The following is a 23,854-nucleotide window of genomic DNA, read 5'->3' as shown; positions in this document are numbered from 1 at the left end:
GTAATAAGTTTCTCACATGTTGGGACTTGGGACATTTTTTTTCTCTTTCTGTAAGCATCAAAAGATGAAAAAGCGAGGCGGCTTGCTTGCAACTCTGGGTATCTAATCACGATGACAACAAAGGATAAAATGCCCATCGTCATAAAATTATTAACAGAAAGGTTAAGCTCAGGTTTCTGTGGTTTCGCTGCAACAGCTTTTTCGATCATGGGGGGTTATTCTTTTCTGCTACTCCTCACGATGGTGGTCGTCATCTTGTTGGGCTTGCACTGTCGTAATGTAGGTCGGCGCAAACTTGCTCTTTGCACGCAGCCTATGGCCGTAGAGGTAGAATATGACTGGTATAGGGCACAGCACGGCAGCGACGCAACCGAGGAGTGTGCCGGCCCAGTTGACACCCATCCCGTGGAACTGTGGAAGGGAAAAAAGTAAGCAGATGATTCGCGATAAGGAAACCTGCAAGTGTAGAGGGACGTACCATATACTGCGCGAAAAGAGGAAATCCTGCACCAGCGGCAGAACGGAGGAAAGTGTTCGCGGCGATAGCGGAAGCGGCACTAAAGAACATAGTAAGCATCTGTAAGGTTCTATCAGGTCCTATGTAGGGAAAGACATACAACAGCAGATACGCGTCAACGATATAGTTGAGAGACTGAAGAAAGATGGCAAGCAGGCCAAATCCAGTTAGAAGGCCGGACAACGTGGGCACGATCCAGTGAATGCTAGCTTTGTAGCCCGACCAGCCGAACCAGAAGAGACCCCCAGCAAAAGCGACTCCCCCGATTATCACGGGGGGCAGACGCCATTCAGGGATAGGTATGCCGTTGTTTGAATTGAGCTTCCTATTGTACGATGGCTGCTGAAGGATGATGAAGATACCCGCTGTAAGCTGACCAACGATCATGCCGAAGTAGGGAAGACCGCCGATGCCCTTGTTAAAGCCATGAATTTGCTGGAAGACGATCGGATAGGCTGTCATAAATAGGTAAAGCAGGCCATAAATAAATGCCATATATATACTGAGAAGCAGCACGATTGGTTCTGTCAGCAGAATCTTGACAGGACGGCTGAAGTTCTTCTGAACCAGTTCCTGAAAGTCAACCTCGATCTCCTCCTGCTTAGCGTGGATACCCCAATTCCTCGTTCGACGACGCAGCTCTGCTGCCTTCTCAATGAGAACAACGGGAGGATAAGTCTCCTGGAGAAAGAAGAAGTCTAGCACCAACGCGCTGGCCCCCATGATACCGGTTATGTACTCTGTCCACCGCCATCCCAGGTAGCTCTCCACAATAAACCCGCCAACAAATGGGGCTAGGAGAGGTCCAGTGAAGACGGTCATTGAGAACACCGTGATCGCAAGACCACGAGAGCGATTATCGAACATATCAGAAAAAACCGCGGCGACGACCGCGATTGGACACGCTCCAAAGAATCCTCCAAAGAATCGACAGATCATGATCGTCTGCAGGTCCTTTGCCGTAGCAACGGCAAACTGGAAGACCGTGAAGCCGAACATAGCAATGAGAATCGGCAAGCGTCGACCACGCAGCTCTGACAAAGGCGCCCATACAATGGGACCTGTGGCGAAACCCAAGACATAGAGGGAGAGGCCCAGCACTCCAACCTCAGTCGACACATGGTAGATGGCAGCGATATTTGTCGTAGCCGTGGAAAATATGCTGCTCGTGAACGAAGAGATTAGAGTCGTCCATGCGAGCATCAGGGACGTGGCAATCCTAATAGCACAGTCAGCGAACATGGATCAGGAAAGCAGATATTCGATGAGACTTACTTCCTCTTGAAGGTCCAATTCTGGGGATGCAGGGGATCATTGGGGCCGTCGAACTCGACGACATACTCCTCCTTTTCCGGCAGCGGAGGCGGATAGGGCTTGCCCGCACCGAACGGGGGCAAGGGTTTCTTGGAGACGCGGGACTTGAGGCTGGCACCAACTGTCGCACTGTGCTGACTTCTCTGGGTTGCGATGCGACTGAGTGCAGTAGGGTGCCGCTCCAGCGAGAGGTCATTCTCGGTCTGGATCCTAGATATGGTGCCATCACGAGAATCGATTGAGGACGAGTCATCGGACGACGACCCCTCTGACGAGAGGGAAGCTGATCGATGTGCACGACTGCCATTGTCGACGCTCTGACGGTGCGCTGTGCGACTGGCGTCGAGCTCGGCCTTCTCCAGGTCCCGCGACACAACGTCCATGGCGGGCAACCTGCGATGGTCCAACAGGGAATCTGATCTACAGCCGCGAGAAGAAATTGAAGCAGCAGAGCGCGGCGGGATGGAGATCGAGGCACGGATTCAGGCCTGGCAGAGACATCGAGGAAGAGGTGGCGAGAAGAAGGTCCCTGGTAAACAAATAGCAGGCCCAACTGTGGGGAGAAGGCGCTGGAAGAGCAAGACGTGGGCCGGCCGACGGCGACTGCGATGATCTCAAGGCTTTTTTTTGATCTCGCCCTCGGCAGATCATCGCCATCTGAGATCTGCCGCGCGTGTAGCGACCAGGTATTCTCTAGTCATTTCCTATTAGTTTTTTATTTCTCTTTTTTTTCTTTTTTCTATTCATAAATTTTATTGATGTATTTTTTATTGCTTTTTTCTGATAACCGAAATCGTCAGGGGCTTCCTTGCTTCTACAGATGATGTCCGGCGATTATGCATGCTGACCGATGGTTTCGATCTAGCTTGCCTTTGCTGCCCAGGGCCCAGGCTCTCCCTGACAGCTGTCCCCCGCGCGTTCAAAACTTTTCCCACCACGGACGCGACGCCGAGAAAGCTGTTCGTGCACGTCTCCGAAATCATTAACTTTTTACGCTGCACTGCTTCTAGAAAACGTCGATGGACACAAAAACAACGAGCTCATCTTGATGTTTCCGGTATGCTTTCTAAGCTCGCGAATGCCGACGGCTCCACCTTTCGGCTGCTATCCTGCTTCTGTCTCCACAAAAGCTCCCGCAAGTTGCAACCGTTGTTTTCATTATTTCCTAACTCCGCTGCAGTCTAGATCCTGCACTTCTGCGCCTTACGAGTATGACAGCGGTGAGAAGCTGTCTGATATCCTGTAGATTTAATATTACTGGTCCTCATAAACCTGCTAAAAGAGAGACACCCCGTACAGACTGGACTTGCTGCATGTTTAATCTTCCTGTGTATGCAATGCCTGAAACGTTTTCCGCCCAACCGGCCAAGCTCAATGGCGGTCAAGCGATTTCCCTCCTCGGATGAAAGCCGTGCGCGACGGGAAAAGAATTTTCTAGCTGTTGGGCGCACGTTCAGGCTCGTTCGACGGTCGGCTATTCAAGGCGGTTTCTACATCTGGCAGGCGGATCCCCACTTGCGTCATGGTCATGCCCTTCGGGCTGCGCCGACCGCGTGCGGCCATTGGCGACGCGGAAAAGGATCCCACGCCTCTATCTATGGAACAGATATATCATGCTTCTTGTCGCCGATGTTTCCGCTAGAAGAGGTCGGTGAAGGACAGGGAACCCTTTTTTTATAACCCATATATCACTTAAAATAGTGGACAAATCGTAGGTTTTTCGCCCGTCACATTCTGCTATAAATGGCATTGTTCCCCGGATAACGTATGATCCATATCGCCACCCTTGGCAAACATCACCAGTTTATAGAAACTCGTTCATCGTTTCTAAATACCGTGATTCTAGATACATGGTATAGAGCCACGACAGAAATTAAAGGATTTTTTTATCTGACACAATGCCTACTCTCTTGTCTCATATGCCAAACATTCAGTTAATCCCGAACCTCTCCTTTAAGCATACCTATCTTACCACTTGGCCATTTTCTTTTCTTCTAACTAATAAAAAAACAATTTGGACCTTCATTTCGGGTACCACGTAAACAGCATTATATAATATATCTACCTTTATAGCCCTGCTCTGCTAGCCCATCTAGAGGCGACGGAGACGCACAGATTCAAAGTCTGGATTCCACGAAAGAAAGACAAGAAAAGAATTCATGTTAAAAATTTCAATGATCGACAAATGTCACCATATACTAGGTGGATCCAAGCTACGCTGATCAAGTGCGATACCAACTGGATCAAAAGTATTAATTATCGTAGTATCTCTCCGGAACCGCATCTCTGATACCGGCCATTATCTTGGGGATATTTCTTGCATAGAGCATGTAGATCATAGCACTAAGACAAAAACCACAAGGCAGAGATCCACCTTGGATTCAATTCAAGTATGTGTGGAGTGTCATGGAGATATGTACTGTGGATATCTAAGCTTGTCAATAGACGGACTTTCTCGTGTTACCATAGTATCAAGTCAAATGCAGCTGCGAAACCAGTATAGAAAATACGAGGGCAGGGCAGACGGGGGTAAAAAGAGGTGAGGAGATGGAAGTCATCAAGTCTCCTTGAGGCCTGGCAAGCGGCAATTGCAGTAGCTGTAGCTGTCACCGAAGACAAGAGGCCAAGATTATGAATATGGGGTTTGGTTTGGTGCAAGCCTTAGTTTGCTACGTTGTGTATAGAGGCAGAGGGAGACAAATGAGATGACGTGCTGGCAGTAGTAGTATTAGCAGTACTATTCCTGCCCTTCTAGCCTGCCTATCTACATGGCCGCTTCGCTGGAAGAATGACGGTTCTAACTTTTCTGGCGAACCCAGCGCCAGCTATGATATTACCCGTCGCTAACCAACCCAACTCCAAGGCTGAAGGAAATATACAGCGAATGCCAAAGTATAGGGCACCTGTCATGACCTGTTTTGCATTAGTGCATAAGATGGCAGCTAGGGAAGTATCTCGACACGTTATTGGAGGAGCCGCTGAAGGGGCTCAGGGCTGTCTGATTCAGTTTCTGTTATCAGATAAAAATGTCCTTTGAGAAGACAGAAGCAAACAAACCGTCTTCGACAGCTTCAATCAATGATGACCCAAAGTGTATGTACACACCTCAGCACAAAACGAAACCGCATTGATTGTCAGGATGGATCGAATTAAGATGTACGCAGGAGTCATCCATACTCTGCAGACACCGGTATAGTGCTACCATTATGTACCGTGTCGTTGAATCAATCGATATCGTCTATTTGTCTTCTATTCTTCTACCCTGTGGACCCTTTCATTAGCATTCTTCTTCCACTGTACAGCACAGTACCTTTGGCCACCACCGGTGTGTGAAAATGTGAGTAATCGCGCCAAAGATGTAGGAATGTTGCAATTAACATACCTTTCTGTGCATCTGAGACGAGCATATTCTGTGATATGAGCCCTAGTTCACCGGGTACGAGCTTGGATTTGTCACTGACCGTCCTCGTCAACATAAGTGCAGGAAGCAATGCAGCAGTGCTGTACGCAGTAATTGACACAAGCCTGAAGAGTCTCAGAAATATACAGAAATATACGGAATACTGCACTGCCACACCTTCCGATATCAGGTCAAGGGGTAAGTAGTCCTGCCAAGCCAGCGGAACGAAACCGAGTTCTGTTAAAACTCACTAGGGCCCGTGGTCCAAGTCAGGAGCAGAAAGGAGCCTTGTTTTGGACGTTGAAGGACTGGGGATCTCGATACGGAAGAAATGCCCTTGCTGTTTCACTCACGCCGCATATTATCATTATTGGCGGCTCGCGTGACCTTGACCGTTTCCAAACCCGCTTCCTCGCTTGACCACTGTGGGAAAATGCATCGTTATACTTATCTACTGCGCGGGTAATGCAAGGTACGGAGGATGTCGAGTCGAAGGCCAATAAAACCGATGGACGCTATCGTCCGTGCTAAGTCCGCAAGATCATCTCCGGATCGGCTCAGTCCCTTCTGCAGAACGGGCTTTGCAGGAGTTGTCTTGGGCTTCTGTTCTTATGTGCAGACTTGCTGGTCTGCGGTGACGCTCATGATGCGACTTGACATCACCGTTCCCCTTGGACGGTGGCGGCTCCCGTTCCCACTGCAGGTTCGATAATAATAATAGATAATTTAATAGCTGTGACGAGAATAGGACTGGGCAAGCCGTGTGGCGCGCCGGCTGTCTCGAAGCCACTACTGATATCTTCGAGACTTCCAAGGAAGCCCCCTTGGTGCGCCCCCTTTGAGCCGATAGCCTCAACCGTCTAGGCTGCTTTGGGCGATGGCGGGAGCGGGTGGATCTCCGCCGTGCGCCTCGGACTGGCCAGCCCCTGCAGTGTTCCTGACGCCAAGGCCTGCCAGCCTCTGAACAGATCTTCGCGCTCTGGAGCCGGCTCAGGAGTCGGCGCTCAGCAGATTACCAGCATGAGTGCGCAGCATGCAGTACGGAGATGGCGCTGGATTCTGCTTGCCAATTATTCTCTGCTCCGGCTCAAACCAGCTCGTTAAATCGAGGGCTAGAAGAGCACGGTCGCATCGTAAACACGCCCGATTCAACCGCCCGGACCCCACCAGGGGCACCTCGACTCTCCCCCATTTTACTCTGACGCTGGAGCAAGCCTCCAGCTAACTGCCGCGCCATCTCAGATGGGCTAGGAAGGCACAACCGGCGGGCCCTTGGACTGCTCTGGCTCTCTTCTCTTCTTCACTCTCCGGATGTCATCTCCAGAGTGCCCTCTCTCCCTCCCTGCTTCTCTCCCACTCTCTCTGTTTGTCTTTTAATCTTCGCTCTTTCATCACCTGGCCTTTGGCTGCCGCTCTTTACCGGGGCTTGCACTGTCCCGTTCACTCTTTTTAGCAATTACCTCGATCACTCTTTTCTCGAGGTCATTTTTGGCACGGTCGCGCAAGTCGTCCCGTTGTCTATAGATCCCCTGACTCTCCGTGACTTCTTCAACTTAATGATCCCGGAACGATCTCGTTGCTGAGGCCCTTGTCGTTTCATTCGGATGTCTGCTCGTCAAAATTGACTTGTAATCGTTTCGAAACATCGCCACCGTTCAGTCCAACGCATCTTCGCGGCTACTCCCCAGTTCGACTGACAAAGGACCATCCAAGCAGCCAGGACGATATGCATCATCCGCACGCCGTGCACCATGCTACCCATGTGCGGAGGAGAGCTCAGGCCCGCCCGGAGCCGGTGCCTCGGAATCGTATCCCATATATCACGATTCCTGAGGGGCCAAGTCCCGTGAGAAGAAGTCCGATGGTAGCTTCAAGTTCAAGCTCGGCACGCTCGACCTGTGGACCCAATGATGACTCCCCGGCTTGTGAGAAACCGGCCAGTACGATGACCACTACCACTTTGCCCGTTGTATTAGGAGCTGTGTATGTTGAGATCTATATACACGATCACTGCCAACTCCCGAACTAATTGTCTTTTAGGATACCCATCGTTTGTGCTGTCGTTGTTCTGTTCTTTCTGCACAGAAGGCACCTCAGAAGACTTCGACAAGAAGATGCAAACGATAAGCATAAGTCGTTAGATTTCGGCTTGGATATCGTGGAACCGGGCATGGCAGGCAAGAGGGGCAGGAGCAACAATGCTGGAGTCGAGATGTCGATGGCCCACACTGAGAAATCGGAGCGTAAAGGCGGCAGAGGGGTGTCATTGGACATGGTTAACAGCCCCTATCTCCTCCCACCAGGGCTACACAGCTCCCGGGAATCTCTGACTTCCCTGTCGAGATCGATCAGTGCAGGAGGAGAAGATGATAACTACCGTCATGCGATATCGTATATGACAAACGAAAATAGTGATGCGAGGTCATACCGAAAATATGGACAGGATGATGCGTCCAGCTTTACGAGCAACAGGCTGGCACCTGCCGACGATATGCGGCAGAACCTCTTGCAAAACGCCCAGAGGATGTCAAGGTCCTCCCCACCGTTGCAGCGGGCTTCGCTTGCTGAAAGTGACCTTGATATGAACCCTCACGCAAAGACCACGAGCGCGGAGAATGGCTTGCCAAGAGCTCCGAGTCCTGCTGTTCTCCCACCACCTGCAGCAGCTGAAAGGGAGCAAAGGGCCTCTGCTGCTAGCAGCGTCAGCATGAACGGCACAGATTTTAGGCAGAGCAATGACTATCTGGGTACTGTTATCAACAGCCGAAACGCTTCCCCAACCCCAGTTGATCAACATGGGGGTAATGTCCTTCCAGGCCAAGCAGTGACAACCAGAGATTCCGTCGTGAGTGGTCCAGGGTCTCCAACACAGGAGCGATCACCGTTCGAAGATCCACCTTCCGTGACAACTGAATCTACGATACCCAGCCAGGCGCCTCAACTCCCAAGGATCTCACTTCCCTTCAGTGATGGGGGCAGTGACTACGGGGATATCCGGAAATCGGAATCTACGGTTCCCGCGGTCAATGTCCTTTCCGCCGATGACGATAAGGATCAGGACAAGCAGCATAATGAAAACCCTAACGGCCCTCCAAAACCGCCTCCAGAACCATCACGTAACGATGCCCGTCGGGATACCCGTCGACTGACCTTTGGTCTTCGCCCTCTACCTCCGGAGGATCCATCAGAGAATCCTGAGGAGCGCGCTGCCCGAATTCGATCGTTCTACAAGGAATACTTCGATGAGAACAAGCAAGGAGGACAGGAAGAATACTGGGAAGACTTTGGTCCGGAGTTCTACGGTGACGGTGCAGTCTACGACCCAGCCACAGGAGATTACATCGCTGGGCCGACCCGACCGTTCGCTGAACCTGTTGGCCGTCGTGCTATGACACCTCCGCCTCGCGCACCTCCACGGTTCCAGGGGGCCGCCCGACATGCACCTACCAATTCGGCTGGGGGTCTCGGAGGGTTCATGCCTCCGGAACCTCCTCGTGCGTTCTCTTCTGCTTCTGGCCGATTTCCAGGGGCGCCAGCACCGCGGAAACCGATGCCTCCTCCGGAACCGCTTCACGTTCTTCCGACCCCCCACATGTTGAAGGACGACGTGTCAATTCTCGCTACTGATTATGCACCAGGGAAGAATTACAAGGATCAGAGAGAGGGCCGACCAGACACGCCCTCCGGTGGACTTCGGCCGTATTCCCCAGCGGTGCCGGCACACAGCCCACTCGCTTCGGCCTATGATGATCTCGCAGTCATGCCTAGCCCGTACGTTTCCCACCTGTAGACACATGCTCAGATAATGGGATATCAGACTGACCAGATTTTAGGCACGCATTGCGGAAGTCAGGTACATTTACGGCTCTCGACTTCGCCCCACCTCCTCGTTTCAAGAATGTTGATACTGCAAGCGATGCCGGTAGTATCCGAAGCAACCGGACAGGAATTTCACCTGTCCATCTGCACAACATCCGCGCTGGCGCGTACCGTATCAGCCGCCTTCCAGCGGACACCGTTGGTACCAAGGAGGACATCACGTCCAGCCTGCATCCTAAGTGGGATATGAGCCGCTGATTATAGACATCTCTTTGCCGCTGTGTCACTATTCTCACCACTTTTGTCTAATGATGCTTTGGGTATCTTGAGACCACGTTATGACCTGTCTCCTTGTCCAGCTTTTTCCTAATACAACCGGATTCGACAGTGGGTATTGGGTCCATATTCCGATTTTGAGTCGAGGGCGTACATAGACGTTATCTGGATTGCTTCTTATTGCCATATTACTTCTTTCATTGATGCCTTCTATGGGCAGTTTCTTATAGGTTCTGTTCTTATATTTGTCAAAGATCTAGCCTTGGCATCTATGTGCTGATAGCCCGTGTCGCCCGGGATACTATGGTTGATTCACCCTGCCGGCACACTCACAACTCCTTTTTTATGCACATAGTATGGGTAATTTTTTGCCGAGCCCAATCAGGAGTGTTGCAGTTGTGAGCCACCGGGCGTCTGGAAATATCGTTCTAGCTGGCTGGATGGGAGTTCTGCCCGTTGTTGAATGCTGCCAATGTTGCTTTTTCAATATATATATGTTTTTTTGGTAATTTTAGCAATTGCAGGAAAGACTTGTTAACGGGAAGCAACGAGATTACCTTTGCTAAGGTCAGTAACATCGATCTCAAATGTATTAATGTATTACACTGCATGATGCAGGCCGGATATGATATGCCTGGCTTGAAGTACACTCTGGGTGTAACATCAGGTCTTCACTAGTCCAAACTCTTGAGTATGCAGTGACCCGTAGGCGTAGCTCATTAAGGTTCTGGATACAGAGAACAGTGGCTCCATCCAGTACGGCGGACAATCCGAAGTTGGAAAGAAATACTGACAGCCTTTGGAGCGAGAATTCGATAATCCAAGTTGTCAATGTACTGTACTCCACATGTCGCTGCAGACGGCGAGTTCTCTTGGGTTGATACATACACAGTAAAGTACATACATTTTATGGGTCTCGGACGGTGCGGTGCGAATGGCCCTTTTTGTATCCAGGTGGTTTTTAGCCGCTGGCATGACTCGGTAGCACAGGCAGGCAGTGTGCGACTATTGCCGTCAGGTCCCGTCTAACGGTTAGCGGCATGTGAGAAGATTGTCGGGTGTATTCTTCTCTAATTTACTTTTTTTCAAGGGTTATTTGCTGCGTTTTTTAATTTAAGAAACGTGACCTTTATCTACAAGACTACTCTGACCACACAGACCTAAAAACTATACCCATCAGCCACATCCTGGAATCATAAATTTCTATTCAAGAACTTTACAGCCCTTCAATATACCAATTGCTCCCACTCATGCAATGAAAGCAAAGCTGCCTTTTTAATTCTCACGTTGGTATTTGCTTCGAGCCCTCAGATTCGGACCCCACCGGTAGAATATCCACGGTATCGGTGCCATGGCTAATGTGCAGAATGCTAGCAGTCTCGATGCCCACCCGACTCCCAGGCGCGTAAACATCTGCAGCGCAAAGAGCGGAAACCCCGCTGACAGGGTATACCGGGACAGCGAGGACGCGCCGGTCGCGGACGCACCGTAGAGGGGTCCATAGGTGTCGACCATGTAGAGACTGGCGGAGACGTAGATGAGGAGACTGCCTAACATGGTAACTGCCTGGGCGACGATGGCGCAGATCCAGTGCACGGAGGGGTTTGCGGCCCAGGAAAACCAGAACAGACCGACTGGGAGGATTACGCTGCCGATCATGGCGCAGTAGAGGCGATGTTCGGGTGGGAACTCTTCTTGGCTATCAGATACTGCTACTGCTACTGCATTTGTTTGTGTGGCTTCTTCTTTGAAGACCTGGAATTTCCTCCGGTAGACGTAGCGGTCCATAAGGATCATCGGGATAGGAGAGAGCAAGCAGGCGACGATGAATCCGATGAACGATAGGCCTTGAGCACCCGGGGAGAAGCCGTAGACTGTCAGGAAGACATGCGGACTGGCGACGACAAAGGTGTACAGGAGAGCGAATTGGAAGCCCGTATAGAGGCAGACGAAGCTGACGATTGGTTCGGTGAAGAGCATATGGATTGGTCGGGCAACGGTCTTGGTCAGAAAGTAGTGCACATCGTGACCGAGGCTGTGTTGATATTGGCAAGGTTCTTCGAGGTTGAAACGGATCATACGTCGTTTGAGTATTATCTTCCTGTAGGTCTCTCTAATAAAGAGGACGGGTGGGAAGAAAACTGCGACAAAAAGGAGGACAGTCCACTGAGTCCACCGCCAGCCCTTGTTTTCAACAATGAATCCACCCATCAATGGACTACAGATAGATTAATACCCAGGTATTCAACAAAATATCAGCAAGGTCGAGGAAGGGGCTGACGAACCCAAGAAGAGAACCGACGAACGGCGTGGCGTAATACATCGCGAGGGGAATCGCTCGGTCAACAGGAGTTGCGATATCAGCAATCGTCGCGGCAGCGAGACTGACTCCTGCACTTGCGAAGACCCCCGCGAAAAATCTACATATCGTGAGGGCCGCGATGTTTTGCGAAAAGCCGGATCCGAGGACGAATATTGCAAAGATCGGGGTTGTAGTAAGATATACGGCCTTCCGGCCCAGGGTCTCACTCAGCGGTGATGAGATGACGGGGCCAAATGCCATACCCAGGTTGTAAAAGGACAGGGGCAATAAGGCCAGGGTCTCACTGATAGCGAATTGTCGGGAGACGGCCTCATAGCTGGGGGCATAGATTGAAGCTGCTAATGTGCTATTAACTTGTCAAAAAGGGGGACGATGGTTGGCAGTAATGGATGGGGACTCTAGTTCATAGGTACCTTATAAAACCAATGCCAGATACAACTGTCGTAGAAACGGCTTTTCTTCTAAAGGACCAATTTCGCGGGTTCTGTGGGTCAACGGTCCACTCGCTGGTCATAGTGAACCCCAGTTGACTGTCCACTCCCTGCGGAGGGCCTGGAACGCGGGTCATGACGATCCTCCAGCTAAGCTTTTCTTTTTTTCAACTTTCAGAAAGCAGATATGGGATCAGATCAGTTGACTATCCTACGATAAACCAGGATAATGGCTACGAAGAATCCTTGATCACTGGATGCCGTTGTGCCTCGTTCCGAGGTTCAAAGAGAACGGGAGCGGCTTTTCTCGATGGCGCCCCGACGAGTGATCGGAGCGGTCCTGCTTGCCGTGGAGGGATGTATTTTCACCGATATATGGAGTATACATAGGTAACAAGGTATAGGCCACGAGCATGATGGAACGTATCATACTGCGAGCATACCTGGTCGTCGAATTCCAGTTACAGAAGTTGTCAGCCACTGGATCTTATCTCATACTGGAGCGCCTTTACAAAAGTTCTAGGCGCCCAGCATTGCTAAGGACTGGTCCTATACACTAGTTAGCACCACGATGTAAGGCATCCTACATGGACAAGGACTTTGTTACATTGCTCGTGCTCCGTAGTCTCTAGATGAAACTCAGGACGGAGGCCTATGTCAGTTGAAATTAGCCCCGGGCTTGTCAGCGTCCAAGGGAGAACTTTCCATTAGGCGCGCAGTTATTAACCTGTGCTACCCTGTACAAACAGTCCTGGTATCAGCCACTGGCTATATAAGGCGGCGGCTCCACTTGTATGGGTGAATTTTCAGTGACCTTGGGAGTGCTATAGAAAATCTGTATATCACTGTACAGTATCGGTTTGTCAAGCATGGACCAGAGGCTGGTGGGCATCCGCAGATAACGTGGACTCCCCCACATCCAACTAATAACCGATAACAACACGGCCCACCCATGGATCCGCACCGTAATTTCTGCGGCACATCCTCGTTATTCGGCGGCAATCATCTAATCCAAATTGAGTTTCTCTGCTATCTTTGAGACATATTCCATCTGCAGCACACATTTCCAAACATCCTGGCTTTTGTGGATTGGAACTGACGTGAGCGTAGATATATCTCAGTGCTTCTCTCGCGTCCATGTGCCTAGGGGCAGAATCACTCTTGGTGACCTTCACCTCGAAGTCCTGCGTGTTCTAGCGCATTTGATTCCCACCCTTTGCGACCTTCGGCATGCAATGGCCTCAGTATCTATTATGAAGCTGAGAAAAATTTCCATGGCATTTATTGCTCATCCCTGTAGTAACTAGATTCTTAGGACCTCGATCCTGAATCCTGTATCAGTGAACAAACTGGTACTACGAGCATAATAATAAAGATCTTAGGCAAGTCGCAGACACAGTACCAGAGAGCTTGCTCCGAGCTCGCATATAGATACTACTTTTTAGATTAGGTAGGCACCAGGTACCTACCTTGGTCTACCGGGAACCCAGTAGAGAAACTTAGCGTACAAGAGTAGTAAGAAGGTCCTATAGCTTTTTGCAGTTCTTCCTCGTTTTCCTGATAAATGAATCTTCGAGACTTTTCCGTTCATTTTATTTCAATACATATACTAGGCAGGTAACTTTCTGCGTTGGAAGTGTTGTGGATTGGCTGAAAAGGGAAGCAGCTGAACGTATTGGGTATCTTATCATATATTTAGAATTAGATATTCCCACTCTGAATTCTGTATTTCGGAAGGAAACATCCGGTTTGCAATATAGAGATTGAAGGCCGCTACCGCAATCAGCTGCATCTAGGACTCATCTGTACCTCCGTACCTCAACTGGCCAACGAACACTCGCTGCCTCTCTTGCAACTAACCCTTGCCACTGCTGGAACCTGGTTCAACGCAGGCAATCTGCAGCCCTACAGAGCAGAGCAGGAGGAGATGCCGGGACTCGGAAGATGGACGATGCTCTCGATCTAGTTCGTCTCCATCGGACCCAACAGGTAAGCAAGCAATGCTCCATGCCAGCCTCCCCGACATCCAACCACTGACCGCGGCGAGAAGGCAAAAGAGAAGAATGCAAGGAAAAGCGACGCGCCGCTACGGTCGTGACCTCACCGGCGCATCTGTAACCGTCAGCGTGCGATGCAACCTTAAACCGCGGATTACCTAAGCACATACGCAGCGCCCTGCCCGACGGATGGCAGAGAAGTTGGACGCCGGATACGGAGTAGCCCCAGCGGTTCGCTTACCTTCTGTTTCCCGGATCCGATCGTTATTCCAAGAATAGCTGGGTCGATGAGGAGTTCTGCCCTACTTCCAGGTCCACCTCCCTCTCTCGTCGTCTCGTGGCCCCCGTCAGCGTCGGCTCTGATTTCTACTTCTCGTGCCTGACGACCGCCTGGTGTTGTACGACTACCTGGGGAGCCACGAGCCCTGGCTTCGCCTTTTCACCTCGAGCAGTGAAGAGATTCTGTTAGGATTGTTGCGCGAACACAGGAAGCTTGCAGGCCCCGGTTCTGTCGCGTCGTCCAATCCGCCAGAATCGCCGTTGTACGGTACACACGTCGACCTGCGAACACTTGGCGTGTTAGTCGTCCTTGGAGCGTCATCCCATGGGATCTGAGTTGCAGAGCCTCCTCCCTTCGTCTCGGGCTGTACGATCGTTGCCGTGAGTACATGCAATTGTCAACCGCAAGCACCCGTTACGGGAGGACATTGAACTGGGACGCGCACTGCCGACCTCCACCTGCAACTTTACCAGTCCGTGCTTGATTTCTGAAATCGCTGCCCTGCGCGAGAGCCCAGAGCCGCATATCTTCCTGCATAGGCGACGCAGTCGGAACACCTACAAGAAATCGGCGGGACCAATTTTTCCTTTCCTCTGTTCTTACGGATACACCGCGCGCGGGTCCCAATTGCTGAATCTCAGTTCAAGATGTCGGGGAATTCCACTGGTATGATTGACCCCTCCATCGAAAGACATACAATCTTGCGAACATCGCAAGCATGGAACATCTGCTAAAGCTGTAATTCTTTTCATTGTAGTACCCATAACTACCTCCAGCGTCAGCAGTCTTACCTCGGAGACCGAGTCAGCGACAACAACATCTCCGACACCGACTGTGTCGGAACCCCCAACGATCACTACCACCAGCAGTTCGTCTACAACTACGGAAGCTCCCTCGCCAACCACAACTTCGTCAGCTCCACCGCCACAAACGTCAAACGAGGTTATTACGTCTGTGATCACAGAGACACCGACAAGTGGCTCTTCAGGCGCCACTACCGTTATTATAACGTCGACGGCCTCTTTACCATCGCAAACAAATGCACCGTCATTAAGTGACGCATCTCCGGCGACGACCACAGGCGAAGCGTCCTCACTCCCATCATCGACAGATGGTGCTCAAGACTCTAGTGGGCTCTCTGCTGGTGGAACTATAGCGGTAGCAGTGGTAGTTCCGGTCGTCTCGGTTGCGTTGATCATCTTAGCCCTGATCTTTTGGTGGAGAAAGCGGAGGGCAAGGAAGCTCGCTGAAGAGGAACGTAGGAAAGAGGTGGAAGAGTATGGTTTTAATCCTAACAATGATCCGACTCTTCCGCCTATGGGCATGGCGGCCAACTTGGAGCCCAAAGATGATAATTCGGGGTACAGAGGGTGGGGGACAACATCCAATACCCGCAAGCCCTCCACTAATCTTTCGAGCGGCCCTGGGGTCGGCATATCGGTATCCTCCGATGGAAGCGCGCCTGGATACCATCATGCGGCATCACCGAGCGAGGGAACGATACAGTACTCCGACGGACAGGGTAGACCGACTTCGGGTGACTCTGAAAGCCTTGGAGTCCTTGGTGCTATTCCTACTGGTTCTAACAATCGGAATACAGGAGTTCACCGAGGCCCGTCAAACGCGTCTTCCGCGTATTCAACGGCAAATCGCTCTGAAGGCTCAGAGGACAGTCCTGTGGCGGGCGTCCCCCCTGCCGCGTATTACGATGAAAATTCTTACTACAATGATGTACAGCAACATGGCCCGTACGGGGATGCTTCGTATGGAGGCGTGCAGCCTGTGATCCGGGATGTCCAGGCGCGACGGAACACCCGGATCGAGAGCCCGTCTGTGTTTCCGAAGCAAGGAAACGCTGGCATCGCGCAGAATTTCTAGCGGCTTCCCTTGATGCGTCGCTGTTTTATTATTTATATGTGTCCTTCTTCCTTTTTTGTCCCCTGAACCTATATCGTTGAAGGAGTTTCGAGGCTATTTTTGAAGTTTTGCGGTTCTTCCTGAAAGAGCTTTGTGTGTTTTGCCCCGAAGGAACATATTGTGAATAGCCCTGATACTGCGAATCTGCATGTAAGCATAAGCCCTGCAGAATCCCTCTATGTGATCTAATACTACTGCTGCCATCCGCACGAATTTCACTGTCAGTCCCCATTTCCGACAACTGTTTTCTTCTCTTTCCCTAACCATTGAGTCAAATTGTGTTGCCCATACTACTGCCTTTGCATACCTCTTGATACCGTAAAATTGATTCTCATGCTGTGTCTATTGCATTTATCCTCGTGTACTTTCACTCTCGTTACAAAAGAGGCACTTGACCTTTGTCTATTCTTATATCTGCACAGTCGGTTCTTCTTCCGTGCCGCAGGATGTTGCTGCATTGATATCATAGCTGGGGGCCATGTCACGACGACAGGCATCGGACGACATGTGATTTTTATTTTACTATTATCATTGCTACTATATGGAATGGTCTTTGAGTAGTAGGCAGGACGGCGTCGTTGGGATCTCATCTCACAATCCCTCTAAGACGGTTACAGCGGTAACGGCGGCAACAAGATGGGGAGATAGACGAGTAAGATGCGCAGCGGAGTAGGTACGTACTTATACAGGCTAGGTACCAGTGTATAGGGTCAGCCGCTGGGTGCCTTTAGTAGGTAGCTAATCCGACCTAAGGGATCGACTGTAGTCGGAGCGATCATAGTACCCCAGGTGCCTGGATACCTCAGGCGCCGAGGTAGATACCTGGAATAGAAGCCTCAGATCTCCGAGGTGCTTAGCGCGGACCCGTTGGCGCATAGGCGTTTCTGCGGTGGCGCCCGGTAGGCCACAACGTGCTTCGGCTGGCGGCTGCGATTGGTGCGCCACGACGACATGCTTGGTGAACGCTTCGATCGATGCTCCTGCAGACGCGCTGCAAATCACGCCGGCATCGAGCTTTCCCTGGCCTTTGCTGAGCAGCAGCAGCTGAGCACCCTCTGCCGGAGTCCCAGAAAGCCCGCTGCGGAGTCACGAGAAGCTTTGCCGCCAAGCCCCGCACGTTTCGTATCCAATTCTGGCTGTGATTATTCTATTCTCGATCCGGCACGGGTTCCTGGAGTCCATCTGCCATCATCGTCTTCATCCTTCTTCACCTTATATCTCATCTAACCCATCGTCGTGTCTAGAGCTCCTTCCCACCGGCTCTTGTCGCAGCCAGTCGCTGGCAGTTCCCCTCGTTTCAGAGGCAGACAGCTCGTGCTACTCCTGTTGCCCACCTTGCACCACCTGGATTATTATTACTGCCTGCCCCACCTCGTGCATGGTCATTTCCTTCTCTTGCCCCCCTCTCGTGTCGCTTGCTTTCCTTCTGCAATTGCGGTATTTCTTGTCTTGAGGAGCAGCTGTCTTCTTTCTTTTTGCTGTTTCGTGGAACTCCCCCGGGCCATTTGATCGTCAGCAGAGCTCCAGCGGTTCACTTCATTCCATGCCATCGCTGTTTCAAGCTGCCGTTGCACTCCGGTCTTCTTATCGGGTCCCTCCCTCTTGTCACCCCCTTGTTTCTGCCCTGCTGAGTACGAGAACAGTCTGATTAGAGGGTAGGCGAGAGCTCTGGCTCTCACAGAGGTGGAGTAAAGATGTACGTTCTCATTCTCTTAGCAAGCGCGCCGATTTCTCCAGAAAGACAGATAAGCCACCTCTATACGAGACAATCCGATTGGCTTTCAATCACTGTATCTTTATGCTGACCTATGTCGGTCCGCAGGAAGTTCGGAAAGCAGATCCAACGGAGACAGCTTGACCTCCCCGAGTATGCCGCTAGCTTTGTCAACTATAAGGCCCTGAAAAAGGCAAGTTCAATGTGATTGCACACATACTTGTAGTGAGATTCTGACGGTTACTAACCCTTCATTCCACAGCTCATCAAGCAGCTGAGTGCAACCCCAACAATCCCCGCTCAGGGTGCCACAGATATTGTACAGGAAACGCTCGACTCACAAGCTGCGCTGCGGGCAAACAAGGAAGTGTTTTTCTTTCGACTGGTATGCCTTATTTCCCGAGAGAGGCGTGCCCCATACTTATCGGCCCCCGCAGGAACGTGAGATAGAGAAAGTTAATGCTTTCTATCTCCAAAAAGAAGCTGAGGTCGGACCCTAACTTGAGATCAATGAGGCTCGCCGGGCTGACTGCGGCTACAGTTCGCGCTGCGACTAAAAACATTACTCGATAAAAAACGCGTTGTCCAGTCGCGTACAGTTACAAACTCCAAGGCCCCCGCTAATTTTGTTGCCTTGTTTGAAGGCTTCCAACAATTCGATGGCGACCTCAATAAGCTCCAAGTAAGTCCAATAACTCAATTGGGAAGTTCCTGGAGCGACTGCTGACGAAGGACAGCAATTTGTCGAAGTCAACGAGACTGCTGTGTCAAAGATACTCAAAAAGGTTCGTCGATATGGCGGAATCTTGGGCTTGCTGGGATCGGGATAGCTGACGAGAATGGTAGTGGGATAAAACCTCAAAGGTCCGAGCTGCAATGTTCCCCAGTCGCCTGTAAATGTTACTAGGTGGTCTTTGCTAATAGAAATATTCAGTCCCGGATGAAGGAACTGTACCTCCATCGGGCTGTCGAGGTGCAACCATGCTTCAACAGAGAAGTGCTACGTGATTTATCCGACCGAGCCACTACGGCACGGTTGGAACTTGAGGCGTGGGCAGAAGGAGAGAACATTCAGTTTGATGCAGCCCGTCCTTCCGAGCGAACAGTTACCGGGCAGCACATTGGTACAGAGGAGGATGAATTCGACCTGCAAATCTTGCAGACAGCTGCCTCAGGGAACCTTCAGACACTGCGCGAGTGGATTGCCAAGCTTCAATCCGCTCCCGATGCTCAAGACCGAATAACGCGTACATTTCTTGCCGCGATCAACGAGTTCTCTGACGATGTCCTCGGTCTTCTGTTAGAGAGCGGTCTGGTCGATGTTCATGCGGAAGACGATATCAACGAACGCAATTGCCTGCACGAAGCGGCTATTTCGGGGAGGAACTTCGTTTTTAAAGCTGCTCTCTTAGCAGGCGTCGACATCTCGAGATCTGATGTGTACGGCAGGATACCGCTTCACTATGCATGTATGCATGGTCGAGTTGAAATGGTACGAGAGTTACTAGCCGCTGGTCCTCATACCGTCGACTTGATGGACCACGATAACTTTACACCACTTATCCATAGCATAGTGAAGGACCAACTGGCATGTGCGGAGCAGCTACTCTACAACAATGCGAGAATTAATCCAGCTTCCGAATCCGATCATATTCCGCTAAATTTGGCATGCCAACATGGGTCGCTACCCATTGTCAGGATGCTTCTTGAAAGGAATGCTCGCCTGCTCCCAGATGCGGAGGGTCTCTATCCTCAGCATATGGTGGCACGATCGGGTCAATCGCCTGAGCTGTTGTTGCTGCTCAAACAACACGGAGCTGACCTTAACCAGAAGGATAAGCTCTATCAGTGGACGCCCCTTTTTCATGCTGCGAGCGAAGGATGCGTGGACTGCATGCGAACGCTACTGGAATTAGACGTTGACGCCAACGCTGTTGACGAGAAGGGCCTGTCTGCAATGTACTATGCTGCGTGGGAAGGACACCTAGAGTGCATGGTACTTCTCTGGTCTCATCGGTCCAATTCCAGTCTTCCACAGAGGCCCCTTGATGTTCTCAATGGCCTGAGACTGCAGGAGTCAACCTCTGCCTCCAACCAATATTTGGCGGAATCAACCGTGTCAGCAGATATGGAGACGGCTGATGGTATCCCGGATTTATCGTTACCGCCTCCCATCATACCTTTGAGGCGTTATGGGCACAACTTTCTGGACACGAAAGTATTTGTTCAAATATCCTTTGAACAGACTGGTTTTGGATCAGTCTTATTTGATCAGGCCGGACGCTATCCCGCAGCTCGGCTGACGATTTCGTCCAAGCTGTCGGACTTGATTCCGCGGACTATTATGCTTCCAATCCAGGATGACGCGAGGACCGTGTCGTTCCAGATAGATAACCTTGACACCTTCGCCGTCGATTTTGAGATCTTCCCGACTTTTGGCTCGAAGGTAATAGCAAAGAGTGTGGCTTTGCCGTCCGTATTCAAGGCAGAGAAGTCGAGCTCAGGGTCCTGTTGTCTGCCACTATTTGACCCTAGATTACGGTCCGTAGGTCAAATCCGTTTTAACTTCCAAGTCATCAAACCTTACCATGGGGATCCGCTCGAAATCACTCATTTTGCGACCTATTGGAAAGCAACAAGTGCCCTCGACTCAGACCATAATGGACTCGTCACAGGCTCCAGTCTTTCAGGCGACTATGTTCAGCTTTTTGTGCAGCTGACAAAGGATAGAGTGCCTGTACTGTATCCGCAATTTGTGCTCGATCATCATGGTATCGACATACCTATTTGTCGTCTGACCTACGACCAATTCAGAGCAATTGGCTTAGAAAGGGGTGTGAACTATTCGCAAATACTCGAGTCGCTACGAAACAAAAATGTCAACCACATCGCCGAAGTCCACCAAGTCCTGGCTGCGTCGTTTCTCTCCCTACGCGATGTACTTAGCCACCTTCCTATTGGTATACATGTCAATCTGTCCATTCTCTACCCGTCTACAGTAGAGGAGCAGAAGCTAGACATGACATCCCTGGCCGATATCAACAGCTTCGCTGATGCCATACTTACGGACGTTTTTGACCATGCACGGGCTTCGCGAGAAAAGAACCCTGACTTTATGCGCTCAATTGTTTTTACGTCATACAATGCGAATATCTGCACGGCTTTGAATTGGAAACAGCCAAATTGTAAGGCTTCTGCAGGGTTCTTGATAGAAGCATTTCAAATAGCTGACTGTTACGTCTTCTTACAGATCCAGTGCTGCTGTGCAATGATCTAGGGCAAATTCGAGATCTCGCTCACGATGTTGGTCCACAACCTCTCGTCCAGAGCAGTGGCCGAGCTTCGATGTCTATAAAGGAGTCCGCGCGAATAGCACAGAGCAATAATTTCATGGGGTTGATATGTCGCTCCAGCTTATTGGTACGTCTCCTAATTCCTTCGCTCCTCGCGATAGCGGTTCCCAACAGGATCTATCGTGTGGCTCACTGCGTCTAAAAATATTGTTATTAACCCTTTTTCTTCAACTGTAGAATGTAATGCCGGCACTTGTGGAAACAATAAAGGAGCAAGGTCTTGTCTTGGTGGCCGATACTTCCGACGAGACTGGACAACCGACCAGACCCGATGCTCTGGCAGCTGCGAGCGCCATGGGCGTTGCTGCCGAATGGGCATACCGGATGCCCGAGGGTGTTAACGGCGTAATGAAAGGCAACGGTGTCTTGAGATTCAACGATACGATTGACATGTGACCTTTCTACATCCATTTCCGTTTTCTGCCTCAAGCGGTTCTTGTCGGATAATGAAGATAATGGGCTTTCGAACACCATCGGCTTGGCTTTCCAGATATATATACTTATATATACCATTGCCATGGAGGCATTTTGTCTGAATACGCGTTCCCAATATTGTCACGATTGAAACTCTTTGTCTACCCACAGCCCCTTCCCCCCCTTTTCCTCACCCGAAGGCATGTGTCTTTTTTCTTACAAAACTGGCAAATCCCTACATTTTTGCAACTTGAGCATACCCCTGTTAGGTTGAGTGGAGAACCCACATTGGGTGGGTGCACATGTGCTTTAAAATGCAATCAACTAGTAATGTACAACGAAGTCTAGAAAAAAAAAATTCTGACCGGACTCCACGATCTAATGCAAATACGCACCCATGGTATATTCTACAGAGAAACAGGATTGAGTAAAATCCTGATCATCGGACAAGACAATGCTTATTATATCATCCGCTCTTAGGCTTCCGTTTTCCGATGTCCCAGCCCCAGCGCCTCAGCAGTTTGACAACCTTGGGGGTAACAGCTGCAGTCAATGGGACTCGCAGGAAGATAAAGCTCTTATGGATTGCGTATGCAAGCGCAAGTTGTGTCCATATGCCTGACAAGGGACTATGTCAGCGCAGTATAGCATAGATGGCAATGCTTCTAAAGTATAAGCTGCAAGGGAGCGGGAATTGCACGTACTCGCTCCTTCCCCGGTGTTTCTCTTTTCAGCCTCTGCAACCCCATGATCAATCGTATGTCTGTCTGTGTCCTTGTCATCTTCCGCACGAGGCTCCTTGGCCCCCGAAAAAGGCCACACAGCCCTGACTGCGCTCTTGACTGTTTCAACAATCACATGTTCATAGTGTCCGATCCGGTCTACCCCTAGGAGTCGCACGGCCGCAAAGCACAAAGGGAAGTCCAAGGCTGAAAGCAGCAGGTAGACACCCAGAGCGGACCAACCGTATTCGCGGGAGAGCTGGCGCAATCGCTGCGAGAGCGAACGGGGCTCGGACTTTGAGGGGTCGGCTTTGGAGGAATTGAACCGGCGCACAATTCGTACTCTTGGCAGAGAATGCACCGTGCAGGTCGCACAGCCGTTGGATCTGTGCTTGAGTGGAGGCGTCCGGACCATGGAAGAAGGGCAGGTCGAAAGGGTACAGCGTTGAGTCGCAGCGGAGTTTCGAAGAATTGCGCGCCTCCAAATGGAGAGCGGCCGACTTTTCGGGGAAAATAGCAAGTTTGCTTGCTGGAAGAGCTCCGTCTGTCGTTCCAATAGGCGACTCATGAGCGGATGCCGCGGAGGCATACTGCTTGTCTATTGTCCACCTCTTTTCGGTAGGATCCCCCTTTCTCACTCTATTTTTCCCGCTCTGCCTGCCTCTGATATAGTATTGGGGCAAGGATTGGAAAAGGAGGCGTAATAGTGGAAAAGCCCACAAAAAATGGGGGCCCGGAAAAAGAAAAGAACAACACTGTGTGCAGCGTCCTGCAGACAGAAACAAGAGGTTTGTGAATTTTATGACGTCTTGTGAGAAAAGTTGTTGCTCGGCTGGGCACGGCGGTTCCGCCTAGGCTTAGTTTAGTCGGACTTGACTTTCTGGAAGCCTTACATTACACACCCCTTGTCCGCGGGGTTGTCGTCCAATGGTACGTTCACTCCATGTATCTAGTCCTCAATCTGCTAACAGAATTGCTTCGGGGGGAATAAATGGTTCCGTCAGCGACGAGTTGTTGTTTTCAATGGTTGTCTGCCAACATTCGGATCCCTGCGGTATCCGATTTTCAGCACCCATCTGACTATAGTACTGTGCCATGTCTTTCGGCACCTTGGTACCTCTCTTGGCACATTGCTATTCTATTGGAGAGACACTATTATAGGTAACAGACCGTAGATAAAGCCAGCCCGGATCAAAGTATAGCAAAAGCGGCAAGGTGGACCGTGGATGAAATCATGCACGTATCTACATAAAGACATCGACTATGGTCAAAGGAAAAGACGAACGTACGAGTAGTACCAGTAGGTTCATCTCATTCTGGAGAATTCTAGGAAGCCGCAGTGTCGGGGCAGTGAGAAGTATAAAAGGATAAATTCCA

The 23,854-nt window shown here is 50.7% G+C and overlaps 8 protein-coding genes across 8 annotated transcripts; 3 read left to right on the top strand and 5 right to left on the bottom strand.

Moving 5' to 3' along the window:
- Positions 1-228: 228 nt before the first annotated feature.
- On the bottom strand, positions 229-2,214 carry VTN00DRAFT_5987 (uncharacterized protein; the record flags this gene model as incomplete). The annotated part of the gene is made up of 4 exons (XM_069432572.1): positions 229-411; positions 479-557; positions 618-1,736; positions 1,793-2,214. 4 exons carry the CDS (start codon positions 2,212-2,214, stop codon positions 229-231), a joined length of 1,803 nt encoding a protein of 600 aa, XP_069288419.1.
- A 4,743-nt stretch (positions 2,215-6,957) lies between these two features.
- On the top strand, positions 6,958-9,308 carry VTN00DRAFT_5986 (uncharacterized protein; the record flags this gene model as incomplete). The annotated part of the gene is made up of 3 exons (XM_069432571.1): positions 6,958-7,214; positions 7,272-9,002; positions 9,065-9,308. 3 exons carry the CDS (start codon positions 6,958-6,960, stop codon positions 9,306-9,308), a joined length of 2,232 nt encoding a protein of 743 aa, XP_069288418.1.
- A 34-nt stretch (positions 9,309-9,342) lies between these two features.
- On the bottom strand, positions 9,343-9,679 carry VTN00DRAFT_5985 (uncharacterized protein; the record flags this gene model as incomplete). Its single annotated transcript, XM_069432570.1, has 2 exons — positions 9,343-9,559; positions 9,660-9,679. The coding sequence occupies 2 exons, from the start codon at positions 9,677-9,679 to the stop codon at positions 9,343-9,345; spliced, it is 237 nt and encodes a 78-aa protein (XP_069288417.1).
- Positions 9,680-10,601: 922 nt separating this feature from the next.
- On the bottom strand, positions 10,602-12,217 carry VTN00DRAFT_5984 (uncharacterized protein; the record flags this gene model as incomplete). Its single annotated transcript, XM_069432569.1, has 3 exons — positions 10,602-11,544; positions 11,612-11,995; positions 12,063-12,217. The coding sequence occupies 3 exons, from the start codon at positions 12,215-12,217 to the stop codon at positions 10,602-10,604; spliced, it is 1,482 nt and encodes a 493-aa protein (XP_069288416.1).
- Positions 12,218-15,004: 2,787 nt separating this feature from the next.
- VTN00DRAFT_5983 (uncharacterized protein) lies at positions 15,005-16,235 on the top strand (the record flags this gene model as incomplete). Its single annotated transcript, XM_069432568.1, has 2 exons — positions 15,005-15,023; positions 15,115-16,235. The coding sequence occupies 2 exons, from the start codon at positions 15,005-15,007 to the stop codon at positions 16,233-16,235; spliced, it is 1,140 nt and encodes a 379-aa protein (XP_069288415.1).
- Positions 16,236-16,328: 93 nt separating this feature from the next.
- VTN00DRAFT_5982 (uncharacterized protein) lies at positions 16,329-16,781 on the bottom strand (the record flags this gene model as incomplete). The annotated part of the gene is made up of 2 exons (XM_069432567.1): positions 16,329-16,616; positions 16,695-16,781. 2 exons carry the CDS (start codon positions 16,779-16,781, stop codon positions 16,329-16,331), a joined length of 375 nt encoding a protein of 124 aa, XP_069288414.1.
- A 444-nt stretch (positions 16,782-17,225) lies between these two features.
- On the top strand, positions 17,226-21,737 carry VTN00DRAFT_5981 (uncharacterized protein; the record flags this gene model as incomplete). The annotated part of the gene is made up of 11 exons (XM_069432566.1): positions 17,226-17,441; positions 17,927-17,970; positions 18,097-18,181; positions 18,251-18,373; positions 18,426-18,476; positions 18,530-18,670; positions 18,726-18,773; positions 18,835-18,852; positions 18,923-21,173; positions 21,239-21,408; positions 21,519-21,737. 11 exons carry the CDS (start codon positions 17,226-17,228, stop codon positions 21,735-21,737), a joined length of 3,366 nt encoding a protein of 1,121 aa, XP_069288413.1.
- A 484-nt stretch (positions 21,738-22,221) lies between these two features.
- VTN00DRAFT_5980 (uncharacterized protein) lies at positions 22,222-22,892 on the bottom strand (the record flags this gene model as incomplete). The annotated part of the gene is made up of 2 exons (XM_069432565.1): positions 22,222-22,373; positions 22,460-22,892. 2 exons carry the CDS (start codon positions 22,890-22,892, stop codon positions 22,222-22,224), a joined length of 585 nt encoding a protein of 194 aa, XP_069288412.1.
- Between the last annotated feature and the right edge of the window lie 962 nt (positions 22,893-23,854).

This window comes from Thermoascus crustaceus, assembly GCF_041956765.1.
Source record: "Thermoascus crustaceus strain CBS 181.67 unplaced genomic scaffold VTN00scaffold_3, whole genome shotgun sequence".
NCBI classification, from domain to species: domain Eukaryota; kingdom Fungi; phylum Ascomycota; class Eurotiomycetes; order Eurotiales; family Thermoascaceae; genus Thermoascus; species Thermoascus crustaceus.
Note: the sequence above shows the minus strand (reverse complement) of the source record. Positions and strands in the feature narration are given on the sequence as shown.